At 37.3% G+C, this 15,285-nt stretch overlaps 1 protein-coding gene across 5 annotated transcripts in view; it reads left to right on the forward strand.

Moving 5' to 3' along the window:
- Positions 1-15,285, forward strand: part of rbfox3a (RNA binding fox-1 homolog 3a) — a 245,591-nt gene that overhangs the window by 37,430 nt on the left and 192,876 nt on the right. For all 5 annotated transcript variants that reach the window (XM_077550723.1, XM_077550719.1, XM_077550720.1 and 2 more), the window contains exon 2: positions 14,358-14,479. In XM_077550723.1, coding sequence (XP_077406849.1) covers positions 14,358-14,479 — 122 coding nt within the window. The remainder of the gene's footprint in view (positions 1-14,357; positions 14,480-15,285) is intronic.

Below are 15,285 nucleotides of genomic sequence, written 5' to 3' on the forward strand. Positions count from 1 at the left end.
TATTGACGGAAAGTCCGTCAATCCGTGAACGGCCATTTTGTTGACAATTGCTGATTGATGAAAAACTTCAAAAAAATGACAAACTAACCATCGCCGGAAGGGTGTTTTTATCCGTCCATGTAATCGGTTTGACGGATGATGGAGCTTTGACAAACGCCCACTTGAAATGACGGAAACATTGACAGACGCTCATTTTGCTGAGCAATTGATGAATGACGGGTTGATGATTACAATGTGGTTCATCTTGAAATATTGACGGATTGACGACTACGGAAACGGAAACAAAATGCTCCATATAAACACCTCAATCAGAATGAAAAAGCTGAATCCGAATGGAATTTCAAACGGATTAACAGGGTAGAATCATGTAAACAGATTGATAGGAATGTCTAGGCTGCGTCAGGTATGTGCATGCTGTGTTTTGACGTAAACGCGTCGTGACGTCATAAAAAATGCCCATTAAAATGACGACATCCTGTACTTGGAACTTGTTTTTATCAATATGTTTATTTAATCAAAGTGTTAAAACTACAGTTGTAATTGACAAATTAACTTATTTTAATAAACCATGGGATCGATGACCTCATGACGCATCAGGATCAACTGGTGGTTCAGTATCTTGCTCAAGGACACTTTGACATGGTTACAAGGAGGATCACACCCACAACCTTCGAGTTGGGAGACAATCACTCTACCACTGAGCCATGCCGCCCTGTTACTGTTTAGTAGTTTTCTTCTGATCACAATTCTAAAACAGAAACCTAAAAATAAAACCTGACATCTCTCCACTTCTAAGCTTAACTGCCTTAAAACTTATAGAATTCTGTCTGACAAATATCCATCCTTTTTTTTTTCCTGTACCGCTTATCCTATTCAGGGTTCTTGGGGGTTGGAGCCTATGCCAAATGGCATTGGCCAAACGTGGGTTACACCCTAGACTATAGATAGACTGATGGCTAATAATCAATATTTGGAGCTGATAGTCACTTTTACTAAAAGGGAAACTATTGAACAAACAAAAACAAACAAACAAATTCCAACTCACAACTAACTGTCAACTTTGTTGAAATATCGTTCAGCCTTGTTTATTGAACAACTTTTTACATTTGCAAAATGTTTTTTTTTAAAATGTGAATAAAAAGTTCAACTCCTAGGGTCGTCAGCATGTTATAAAAACGAAAAATGAAAACTTAGAAAAGTGAAAAAATCCCTAGTGTATTCTACAGTAAGTAACATTTTCCAAAATATCTTAAATATTACATTTTCACATGTGTTTTGATGAAAAAAAAAAGAAAATAAAAGGAAAAAGAAGGTGCAGATAGTGCCCAGGGTCAGAAGCATTTCAAGTTAAGTGAATATATAAATGAATAGTTCTATGTTTTAAATTTATTTATTATCAGTCATCAGATTGTTTAAAAAAAAGAAGCTGCTACCGATATTCGTCAAAATGCTAAATATCTGCACCGATAATCGGCCCAGCAGATAATCGGTCTTTTCCTACCCCTGGACTGGTTGCCAGTCAATCTTAGACAGACAAACTTCCTCTCTTTTTTTCAGTGTGTGTAAAACTGTTTAAATTGTAAAATATGATCTAGAGCTGTCAAATGATCAGATAGAATTTTGATTAATCACGATTATTCGTTAGATAAAAAAAGGCTTTTTTATCAACATTTTTTCCCCGCCAAATTTGAAGAGCACTGGTTATGTGTTTATTCTTTTGACATTTAAGGTTATGAGGACGTCTTCAACATTTTTTGATCCACTGCACATGCTCACCCTCCTCCTTTTCTAATCAGTTAATTACTTGCATGATTTAAAATGGGAAAAAAATGACCCTAATATTTTGACATGAACAAATATTCTAAATGTGATACGCAAACATTTATTAAATGCTTTATTTTTATGCATGTAATTATGTTTATTGCTAAAACACAACCTGTGCTACCTTAAACGTAGCCATCCGCTGTCACGCTAAAATATAATCTATGGTCAGAATTAATCTGCGTTAATTTATGATTAATGCAATATACTTTTTTGTGATTAATTAATCAGTTAACGCTTAACATCAACTCATTCTACATTATTAGCACCATTTTTGTATATTACTTGAATGATTGGGAAAGTGCTAGGGTCTATCCTGTATGAGGTGAGACATACCCTGGACAGAAAGCCAATGTGTAATTGATTACCTTTATGCTTAAAGATGAAAATCATACTCTACGTGTGCATACATAGAACAATTTCACAATTGCTGATTTCTTAAAGAGGATGAAAAATAAATATAAATGTGTGATAACATTTACATACAGACTTGTATGCATCTGACACTTTGTGTACTGTGTCTGATGTTATTATGTTAAATACCACTTGAACAACTCTCGGAGGGGAAAAACATCCTCATTCTTACCTTGTATCAGTGACGCCTTGTAGACTCAACAAAACGATATATTACCATGGATGACACTACGAACAAAAGAATTGAAACACAGGTCATTGTTTGTATTGCAATCCCCCTCTGGCCTTAAATATGCTTTGAATGTGACCCAGAAGTCATTCCCAAGGCCATAAATGGCATTGACGATGACATTTCTTAATTATTTTTAGTGCATATTTTCCAAGTCTCACGCACACACAAACAAACAAGATGTGAGATACAGTGTATGACATCAGCGATAAAAAAAAAAAATGGTTAAAATGAATGCACAAGCTCAAATCAATAAATGTCAGAACATATACCATTATTTTAGAAATGTACCGCTCTATCCATTCTAAATATGTACAGTACATAAAAATCTATAACTATGAATCATTGATTGCCCTTTTTCTTGTTCTGTGTAATATTCACACATTTGTTGCGTCTTTGTGGCAAACATGGTGTAAACAGTTTATGAAAGTTTAACCATTGTAGACAGAAACATATGGTGCATTCCCTGGCCGCCATCCTATAATCAGTTCATTTTTGCTTTGAGTTGTTACAATCTGATTTTGCCAATATTTGTACATTCTGAATAATTTAGGGGCTTTTCTCCCCGTTGCAAAGCACAGGGCCTTAAATCTGCATGTATAATTAAACATATTTATGCTAATCTAATTGTTTTACAGTTAGCAGGCTTTGTAGGGCTTAGTCCCTGGAATAAACAGCACAGCAACACAAGGAGAAGCCTGCACAAGCAGCCCCTCCCCAACCCACTCAGAATCTTCTCAAAGCAGCTGTTGACAGAGGCCATGCTGGAAAATAAAGTGCATTTTCAATCCCATGTAAGAACAGGATTTAAACCGCATATACCCTAGACCGTGTTCACATGCAATTTGGGTTTTCATAGCAATTTAAGTTAAGGCCTTAAAACCAGCGGATGAAAGCCACGTCTCTTCTTTTCTCTATAGTGGGATTGCCCCAAGCCTGTTGCTCTGAAAAAACATTCTTAATTAAAATGCCCTGTATATCCGCCGATTCTTTGTGGGCATGTGATGTGACCATATATGGTTTTGTATACTATGAAAACAATCCTTTGTAGGGTGCTGGTCACCAAGAAATGTTACATCCTGGAATAGTTTGCCACAGTAAAATGTCAACTTTGGATAATGTCTATTTTATACCAACAAGCAGAATGTTTGTGACGAGAGGGGATGAGGTAATGAAAAGCAGGGGCTCCACGACAGAGCCATGGGGCACACCTGAAGAATCTGGGCGGGTATTGGATGACAGGACTTCAGCTGAATTAATTTTGTGCAATCTTTACGGTGTGATTGAAATCATTCTCGAGCGGTCTATTGAGAAGGATGGTGTGTGATATGTTGACCACACTGAGGTCAAGGGGATTTTACTACTCCAGTACTACGCATGTAACATATGCCTCAAGATACGTGGCATCTTTTTATATGTAATCTCCAGTGGCAAGTGAATGCTATATTTTGTGTGAGACATATCAAGTTTTGCTGTTCCTGCTCATATCCTCATATTAAACACTGAACACTGAATGCTTCCCTTTACAGCCACTAATTCAATTTTTTTTTGTAAATGAGTGTACATGCATGTTCATTTACAATTAAGCCAAAACCTGTTCATTCCTTTAAATCAAAATTTGTAATTTGGCTTCTTCACAGGGCTTTTCTGTTTGCTAAATTTGTTGGATCTGCAATAGAGGGGTTCCACCCTGCTATGAGGCAACCTCTTTCCTGTACCTTTGAGTCTGTGGACTTTGGCAAAGGCTAATGTATTATACAGCAGCTGACACAGCCTATCGGCAGGGAGCCATGGTGGAAGGAGGTCGAGTGCTCAAGGGCCATCACTGAGCTCAAGGCGGTTGGTCGTGGATCAAAGCCATGATGGCTGGGCAGCCAAGCTGGTTAAACTGACAGGAACAGGCAGACATACCTAACCAGCTGTCTCTGGTGGAAGCCCAAAAAAAAGAAGAATAAAGAGAAATGTACGACGGCGTATTAAGGCCACGGATAAATATATATTTTTTAGGGGGCGGGGGCAATATTCCGACCAAAAAAATTGCAAATCTGCCACTTTATAAAGTGGCACATTTGTGAGAATAAATAAATAAATAAATTGTGAGTATATAAAGTGGCAGATTTATAGAGAAAAAAACTCTGAAACTTCCGAGAAAAATACACATAGCGTAGCTATAGTCTGTGAGGATTTGTTGGTGGTTAATGGGACACTGTTTTTAAAATGAAAAGGCAGGATGAAGACAGATTCCTTCTTAATTTAAACGTTACTCATACACGGCAGTTAGAACGGCAACACTTCCTGATCCCCTATCAGCTGACTAACACTAACCAATCAGAAGCTAGAATACTTTAGTTAAATGCAAGTGAATGACGGAAAGCAGCAGATTCGACACATCGATTTTAGCTACTTGTACAAAAAAATACCACAATAAATGAATGTGTAAATAATAATTTTGAAAACATAAATGTACAAGTAAATATACATTTGAACAAATGAATTTAAATTCTTGATCCTCAGGGTGTGGACCTTCGCAAAGCGAGGCGTCTTAATCGCTGGCACTACCCAACGCTTCAAAGTGCGAAGGCTTAACATGATACGGTTAAAGCGATTACTATCTCCTTATTTGAAAACTCGACCAAAAAGTATTGGCACAAACATCTAAGTAGTATGCTATGTGTATTTAAGTTTTTTTTTTTTCTTACAAGTCTGCCACTTTAAAAAGTGGCAAATATGCCACTTTATAAACTCGCAAGTTTGCCACTTTATAAAGTGGCAAAATTATGTTTTTTCTTGCAAATTTGCCACTTTATAAAGTGGCAAATATGCAAATTTTTTCCACAGAATATTGCCCCGCCCTTTTAGAAAAGATATATTTATAATATGCTATCGTAGAAAAGACACGAGACAACGTGGAACAGAAAATACATGTTTTAGAGCTAAATGAGCAATCTGACGGGATGCTTCAAAAGTGCTTTGATAACTGGATGATGCCATGAAATCTTGCATAATAAATAAATAAAATAAATAAATAGCTTAAAGGTAAATGACACGATGAAATTGACTGTTAAAAAAACAAGGTGGAAAAACAGAAAAGGACAAGCTGGACAAGTGCTGCACTGAATTTAGAGATGTAGTCCTGGGAGGAAAGAAAACTAAAATTCTACAGGAGCACACAACAAAAAAGTTTTTTAAAAAAAATTGCGGCTGTGGAAAGAAAGGGTGCAGGTAGAAGTTTCACAGGATGAAAGACAAGGACACACAAGGTGCATGGCAAGAAAAATGAAGGAAGAGGATCAAGGGTGTAATCGTATCAAATCTGTATCAAAAATGGAAAATAAGGAACAACTATAGTAATGACAAGAGAGCACATGGGAGGGACAATGGATTGAAAAGAAAATACCATAAAAGCATAGCAGATGAAAGGAGGAGATGGCAGAAGAATTGAAATTATAGACTGGGGAGAGAGGAAGTGTCAAGGTAGAAAAGTCCCAAGGAAAATAAAGATAGTATCAAGGGAAGAAGCAAAAGTTTAATCGCAAAGAGCCAGGTGAGTTGGAAGCCCGAAGCTAAACTGTAGGAAAGTGAATCAAGGTCAGGAGACTGTACTGATGCTAAGTACTCTTTTGAGAAAATTATTCACACCTTCACACTTGGTCTTTTGCAGTGGATGCAGCAGCAGACCCACATTATGTAGCCGTTATTGTCTTTTGTTGGCCTCAGGACAGTGAAAGAGGATTCGTTCTCAAGCATAGCAGAACATGAGATTGGACCGGACTCACAATGTGGTCTGCAGTAGGCACATAAAAGTAAAGTAAAATAAAGTAATCAAGTAAAGTAAAATAAATTAAAATTGTTGAAGCTTTGTAGGTGGAATTATTTTCCTTTTCTTGCTTGATGTACAAAATCAGTTGCTCAACCGTTCAGGGTCTCTGTTGTCATATTTTGTGTTTCATAATATGCCACATAGTTTTAATGAGAGCCAGGTCTGGACTGCTGGCAGGCCAGTCTGGAACTCATAGTCTTTCTCAACAAAGCCATACTGTTGTAAAACTTGCAGAATGTGGCTTGGGATTATCGTGCTGAAAGAAGCAGCGATGTCCCAGAAAAAGACATAATACAGAATGTTGCTCTAAAAACTGTGCCTTTCAGATTTAAGGATGCCTTCACAGATGTGTACATTAGCCAAGCAAGGGGCACAAACAAACCCCTATACCGTCACAGATGTTGGCTTTTGAACTTTGCGCTGATAACAGTCTGGATGGGCGTTTTCCTCTTCAGCCCAGAGTAGACAATGTCCATGATTTCCAAAAACAATGTCAAATGTAGACTCGTCAGACCGCACCACACGTGCACTTTGTGTCAGCCCATCTCATGTGAACGTGGGCACTTGGAAGCCAGCGGCATTTCTGGGTGATGGTGATATATGGCTTTCATTTTGCATGGTAGAGTTTTAACTTGCATTTTTAGATATAGCGACAATATTCTTTACACATTTCTGATGCTCAAAATTGATTTTGAGCTCTGGCAATATAAAGTTGTGTTGCTTTTTTACGTAGGCCTCTGAGTTTTCTGGTTTACTCTCGGGAGTCCTTGAGAAGAGAATGTTGTCTCACATGTTTCTTGTTTGTAAACCCTGCATTGTTTCTTTGATTTTGATTTTTTTTCCCCTTTATCTATTTTGAGGACATTGTCATGGTTGCTTGAAGTTTAGCGTTGTCATCTTTGAGCTCCGTGACCTGTGTATATATCAATTTGACACCACTAATTTGACACCGTAATTTGAAACCACTAATGCTATATGTACAGTCTACAATATGTGTTTACATACATATGCACAACTAACAACTACTAATAATACAATAATATGCAATACAATAAAATGTACAACAAAATATTTTTTGTAATTGTCATACTCTTAACATAAAAGTGAGGAAAAAAATGTTAAACTAATAGAAATATGGTTGCATCTTTTAGTCACTGATACATTAATTTACCAATAATTTATAAAATTGAGTTAAAATTAAAAAGATGTATTGCACTGAAAAAACAAGTGCAATATTGATTTGTGTTGAGGCCATTTTTCTGCCACTAGGTGGCATAATTGCATTTGTAAGACAGTGCTCAGTGCATTTTTCTTTTCATATTAAGAGCTATCTAATCTTTAACATGAAGAAACTTGTGAAATTCTGCACATTTTTAAAATTGTTAAAGTACAACTTGACCACAGTCTCAACAAATATATGCATTATTATTAAATACATTACTGCTAAATTCTGCTACTGGAATTCCCCCAGTACAGGATTTCCAAGTAAAGGGCGATCATTAATCGCGCGTAAAAAACAATGTGTGGTGTTAAAGGAACTTTAAATTAAGTCAAAATTAACGCACTATATATATATATATATTACAGTTCAGAAAATGGATGGATGGACGTGTACCTGAACGTGAACTCCAGCCTTCAATAACCAATTACTTTTTTGCTCTTTTCTATCAGTGCAGCACATATTAAATAAACATTCTGCATAGAGAGTACCACTAGTGTGTATGCCAATTAAGAGCTGTTTTATTAGGCCGCTGTTCACAGCGCCCTGTGTGGGCGTGTGCAAGTGTGCATGCTTATACCGGATGGAAGGTCCGTGAGTGTAATTGAATCATATTACTTCATCCACATGGCTTGTCAAGGCCCTTTTATGATTTGAAGCTAATCCACAAGGGTGTTAAACATTGATTTAGTTCTGTATTGACAAGTTACGCTGGAGCAGAAAAGCAAATATTCCTCTGAACATAAATTAATAAATGTTTGGCCTTAAGAAAGGGAAATTAAGAGTTTTATAAACTTGTTTTGATTTTATATAGTACATGCTTTTAGAAATATTTAATTTATATTGTATAATTTCAGGCGGCACGGTGGCTGACTGGTTAGCATGTCCGCCTCCCAGTGCAGAGGACGTGAGATCGAGTCTGGGCTTCGGCCTTCCTGGGTGGAGTTTGCATGTTCTCCCTGTGCTTGCGTGGGTTTTCTCCGGGCGCTCCGGTTTCCTCCCACATTCCAAAGACATGCATGGCAGGTTGATTGGACACTCCAAATTGTCCATAGGTGTGTAAGTATGGTTGTTTGTCTCTGTGTGCCCTGCAATTGACTGGCAACCAGTTCAGGGTGTACTCTGCCTACTGCCCGAAGCCAGCTCGGATAGGCTCCAGCAACCCCCGCGACCCTTGTGAGGACAAGCGGTTAGGAAAATGGATGGATGTATAATTTCATTAGAACTCCATCTGTTATACGTTTCTGAATCTGAGGTAAAGGTGTCCAATTGCTGATGTTTATTCCCAATCGGGAACTAAATAGTGAAGGGCAGGGATCCTATTTTTTTTCTTTTCTCCTTACTTTGTGTGAAGCCCACTAACAAAAGGCCCGGTAGTTGTGGACCACTCACCTACGTCATCCCAAGGGGTTTAATTGGCTTGATAGCCCTCATTTGACTTCAGTAGATCCAATCAAATAACAAAGACTTCATCAAAATCTCGACAGCAATGGAGAATCTTTACAAGGTAGGGGGTTCTGTGGACATGCTTTGTAAATCTCTGCTGCGCTGAGCTAAGATGCTGTCCTAGTCATATTTGTTTCTAGATGACTGGCTGGTAATGGGGAAACACAGCAGCTCATCCGTAGGCTTTTATTGACCTTTACGATTTTCATCAGCAGTTATTAGTAACAGTGCTGACAAATCCACTGTTTGGCTTGATGGACTGTGAAGCCTTTATTGGGATTTTGGATTTTTTTTTTTGATGAGGAGAATAAGTTTAGTTTTCAACTCTGTTTCTGCAACGACAAACACAAAGATAAAGTTTGGTAAATGGGTATCATTGTCAAAGCAGAATGTTTGATGCTCAGTGAAAAATTCCTGGTACATGGATGACCTCAAGTAGGTTTTTATTAACTTGAGCTTTGAAAATGTCCTCTCTGCTCGAGCCACAGTGACAGGAAGCGTGAGAGCGATTCTAAGACCAGTCCAGAGGGCGACTCCGCAAGGAGGTGCAAATTCCCCATTCAATTGCCAATGTTTGACATTGTAATGACCCGCCTTTTGTCTCCAAAACTCTAGCAGATATATTATCACAGACTGTGTTATAGCACAAGCTAATTAAAAGTGAAACATAGTGAGACACGTTCTAACTGTTCTTTTTTTATTATTATTATTTTAAATATTTTTTTTATTCAAGTTGAGGAGAGTATAAGGATGACCGTCTTCCAACAAGATTTTCTCAGTTGTTTGTCTCAGTCTACATTCTAAATGTTTGTCAGTATTATTCTTTTAACAAGTTTATTATGCTTGTAGGGAAGAGTAAAACTTTTGTATTTATTGACTAGAATGTGCCTACTGTTTTATTATTGTTCTTAGATTGGCGGTTGTCCACTTTTCATTAATGCATGATTCCCTTTATGAGAATGATTAAGTACATTTAGCCACAATCAGGAGTGTTATGAATGTGTTGTTTAGATATTTTGCTTTTATTGTTTTGTACAACGGAAGGTGCTTTATTGTTTAGTGCCTCACTTTACACTATAAAAAACAACATTTATGCAACCACTAAGTAATTAAGGGGAGAAAAGCAGTGCTATGCCGTGGATGGAGACAGTGAAGTGGTCCACCTTCTACGTCAAGATTTTTTCAGTTTGTTTCATCGACAAAAAAAAAAAAAGCTTCAGATAGCTAACAACATGAGAAGGAACTCTCTAGTTGGTTATCCAACTGGCCAGAATGTAGCAAAAGCAAATGCTGTGTGATAGACAAAATTTTGTATCTTAGATGTAGGTAATTTATATCTCAGTAGCAGCAAATATATCACAATATAGCATTTTGGCTTAAAATTACATGAAATGAATGGCAATGTTTTTTTATATAACACATTTAATACATAAAACACAATACAGTAAAATGAATAAATGATGAATGAATAAAATACAGCTATCCAGTGGACAAATCATTCAAAGTACCAGGTACGAGTTTTCAAGGAATGCAATAAAGAAACATTCAAGTATGTCTATAATTTAACCACTGAAAGTGCTAATAAATTAACGATTTCAGAGGTTGGGTTATAAATCTAAAATAACAATACAAATGATAGAGCGTTATATAGTATAGTACCCGATTGGACTGGTTTCACGCTTGTTCCTGGTTGGCTGCTGCCCTCGGCTTTCTTGAGCGTCAATTTTGAATGTTTACAAAGAGCAACGGAAAAACGTCGGCCAGTACCTTTAAACACTCACATGTCATTTTAGATATTGTATTTTCAAAATCGAAAGTTTAATGAGTTATATTGAAAAGAACATTTCTGAAATCTGTTTCAAACACTTCTATGTTCCATGTGCCACCTTTTAACTTTGAGAACCTGCCCTTCCAAAGGTCTCTGCATGGCTCTGGTTTTAGAAGGTTTGAGGGGATTAACAGTACAGTGTAGTCTTATTTAAAAAAAAAAAGTAGCCTTTCTACTCATTATGGTTAACACACTGACTACATTTACATGCAGGCAATATTAAGGGTTATGGTTAGAATTCGAGTTTCTGGAACAATCGGAATAACACGTTTACATGCGCAAGTTGACAGAATAACCCCGGTATACATGGCGTTTGGAATAACCCGATGTAAGGGGGTGAAAGACGGACACCATCATGGCAGAAATAGACGTCATTTCCACTTCTAACTTTAAACGATCAATGAAATACATTATATTCATGTCACACACCACGCTAAATAAAGTAGTCGGTTTCCTACTCGCTCCAGAAGTGCGGTTCTTGTCACGCCAGAAGCACGGACTTACTTAGTTTGAAAAAAAAGCGGAACTTTGTGTGTATCATCTAATGTTCCTTCACAGACGTGTATTGTTGAACGCTGCGAGCTGGAGATAAACACTGTTTAAGCATTACTGGTGAGGTCGCGTCTGTCTCACATGAATAGTTAGCGTGTCACAAACTGTGGCATTTTCACTATAGGAGGCATAATATAACGTAAAAACGCCACGGAGAAATCTATGTATTTAAGCGAGGCCCGTGTAGGACAGCACCGCGCATACAAGTCGTTACTACAATGACCAAGACTCTTTGTGAGTGCAAATAAGCGAAGAAGAGGAAAAGGAGACGAAGAAGAGGTTGTGAGCATTGATTGAGGTATTCTGATTATGAAAGGGGTAACCCAAGGGGCTTTTTGGAGTTTCTAAAAACCCAAAAAGCTTGTGCATGTTTACATGGCCTTTCAAAGCCCAAATATTGCTAATATTCGGGTTTTAAAAGGGTTATTGCCTGCATGTAAACGTAGTAATTGATTATAGCATGAAACACAAGGAAAATATACGGTACAAACAAATAAGGCAGTGACATTACCAAGGTTTTCCCTCCAAATTTCAAGTGCTGGCTATTATACGACAACAATCTTCCGGTTTCTTCAAAATGCCAGGTTTGGGTTACAACATTGTTGCCTTACCTTACAAAAAAAAAAACACACACACTTGAAATCAATTGAAAATGTGTTTTGGTCCAATAAAACCAACGTTGAACATTGTGGCCATAATTCTAAAATAACGTCTTTAGAAGTTTATTTAAGATGAATCAGAGAGAGGCACTTTAAATGGTGGTGCTGTCTTACTCCCATTTCAAATGTGTTGGAATGCAAACACATCCACCACAAGTTGTAACAGGGTGTGCATACTTGTGCAACCACATCTCAGTTGTTTATTTTTAATTCTCTTCTAGAAAATGTTTTGGCATTGAGTGGTACAGGTATGCACATTTATGGTGGAAAACGTTTTTTTATGAATGTGTTGACGTTTCATATCCACCGTATCTGCTGTTGACGTGAAACATTTACGTGATTAAATGTCATCAATAAACAATTTCTTAAGCAAACAAAACATTTATTTGACATTGTAGGAAAAAAATATATTAAATGTGGCACCAGGTGAATGTGATTTGTGATGGATGCCAATGAAGACGACTTGAAGACGATGTTGGTTTATGAAGGAGGGAAAGTGTTTCATCAATTTTATTGTTAACTCCAACCTTTTATTTGCATTACGGATGGATGTTCCTAATCCATAAAATTATTTTGACATCAGCACAAAGCTTTGGTGTCGGCGAGAAAAATGACTGATCTCGGAATTGATGCTCTGAATGGCATCTTGATGTGGTGCATGTTCTTTGTTACAATCTCTTTGTAACACTTGCAATATATATATATATATATATATATATATATATATATATATATACTCTCTCTTCCCCGCTCTCTCTCTCTCTCTCTCTCTCTCTCTCTCTCTCTATATATATATATATATATATATATATATATATATATATATATATATATATATATTGTCATAGAGAGAGGGGAAAGGGAGAGAGGGAGAGAGAGAGGGGGGAAAGAGAGAGAGAGTGGGAGGGGAATGGGGGAGAGAGAGCTGGGGAAGAGAGAGAGAGGGAGAGGGCAAGAGTTATTGAGTTATAGAGAGAGAGGGAGAGAGAGAGAGAGGGAGAGGGAGCGTGAGCGATGATATTTATTGGTACCACGAGCTTGTTAGTGTCATATTATCCAACACTGCAAGTTTATCTTTATCATAGGTGAGTGAACTATCAAGAGAATATGCAAACCCCACATTGAATGACCCAAACCGAGACTCGAATCTGGAACCTTTTGTTGAGGCTGACAAGATGACCACGTACCCTAAGGACAGGTTGTTGCCAGATAGTTCTTCAAAAGAGGTTGTGGGTAATAATGACATCAAGTTTGATTGATTTCGTGATTATGCATAGGAATGCAAACAGAAGTTTTGTGTCATAATCTGTTATATGAGGTCAACCAGCACTAGCAGTTTTTACCCTATAAAGCCTGAACCATGAAATATATAAAAGGAAATTATAATTCTTTGTAAATACAGCAGAGTATTTATTTGTCCTTTTGAACAAACAATTTCCTTTTTTTTTTTTTTTAATCAACTTCAACATGTGACATTTGATTTGTGTCATATTTGATACATCCGGTCACAATACTTTAAATTTGTACATTTATAACTGTCAAAAATATAATAATTAAACTTTTTATTTTATTTCCAAAAATCAGAAAGAACATTTTCCATTATTAATAAGTTTAGGTGTCTCTCCTTTCTCAATTGGAGCGATCGCTGGAAAAGCCATCAGCCGGGTGATACTGCCCTCTAATGGATCATCCGTGCAATGCATGTATCTGAACATATACGTCAGGGTTTTAATGGGGGCAAACTATTATACTCATGGAATAGAGGACTCAAAATGTCTTGTATTTAATATGATATGTTTGGCGTAACCCCTTTTTTATTTTGCTCTATTATAAAAATAACTGACTTTTATCCCAGTTGCTGAGCCAATGGCAAGTAAAGATTTCATTGTCATGCCTAAGGGATTCAAGAGACAAGCAAGAATCTTCTACAGTCCAGAGTGTGTCTGTGTGTGTGTGTCTATTTTCACTAATAGAGTCAGTACTTCATCACAAAGCCCCTGAATTGTATTGACACATGTCAATTAAAGTGCAGATCTGTTGTTGACACATCACCGAACATAGTTAACCTTTGCTGGCCATACTTTGGATCTCAGCACAGCCTAGTTGTCAAGCCACAGCCGAGAAACCTGGTCTGGCTGTAAAATTCTTATTATTGTTACATACCAATGGAATGGAAGTTCAGAACAATCTTCTCACAGTCACATTTTGAGAAATAGGCAGAAATACAAATTTACGTTGTTTAATTTCACACTTGATGGGCGGTCAGGCACTCAAGAGTCCCAACTGCATGTGCATACAAATTATTAAAATGTCACTTTTCCAGAAGTCACCTTTTAAACAAATTTGATTTATTTTTGTTGTTGTTGCAGAAACTAAGCCAGGAAGCGGTCTGTGCAAACCGGGAACCATCACTCTTTTTGGGAACGTGGTGTACAGTGGGCTCTTCAACGAACACTTCTGGCATTTTGGGGCTCCCCTTGTCACCAGACTGGTTGGTTATCATCTTCTTCTCCTTATCAACTCGTATCCACTTGCATCAACTCATGTCTGTCAACTGCTGGCTTTATTCGCCACACGCAGCGCTGCACCCATTTATGCTGTCTTGGATGACAACATGGTGGAAATTGTATTTATGAGCAGATTGAAAAGTGTGAAAAGTTGTTTTTATTTTTTTTACATGGCCTTTGTCGCGTTCCCAACAAACACTCGTGTTAAATACTGTGGCTAGGCCTTCAAGTCTGTTGTTGTTCATCTTAGAATAATGGATGATGTCCTTTCAGCGCGCACTAATGCAATATTAGTGGTGTTTCAATTAAATTTGAATTAGACTGTAATCTCTTCTGTGTCACTTGCTGATTGCAAGGCTGTGTTTTATTGAACTGCTGATAAATGTTACAGTTGATTGATATTGATGTTGTCTCCCCATACTGGGATACAGCAGAGGATATATGTTGGCTTGTTTGTGTGACATACTGCAGCAGCGTTTGAAGATCTCTTCTTCTTTCCTCTGATAGTCATCTGACGGAGGTTTGAGGGAAGAGACGTGATTTCTTTGTAGTTTTTAAAGTATTATCCGGTAGGCTTTACCTACCCTATTGTTTGGGGATGACTTTGAAATGCTGCAAGGAGACATTTTCCACACTCATTTTTGCATGTCTAAAAGGAACCATCTGATTTCATAAACATAATGAATATTTACATTGGTCATATTTTATTTACACTGCAGTATACGACACAGCAATTTCCCATCCCTAACAACGTTGCTGATATAGTGTGTCTTGCAGCTGGGTCTTCAAA

The sequence above is a fragment of the Vanacampus margaritifer genome, chromosome 18 (assembly GCF_051991255.1).
Source record: "Vanacampus margaritifer isolate UIUO_Vmar chromosome 18, RoL_Vmar_1.0, whole genome shotgun sequence".
Lineage (NCBI taxonomy): Eukaryota > Metazoa > Chordata > Actinopteri > Syngnathiformes > Syngnathidae > Vanacampus > Vanacampus margaritifer.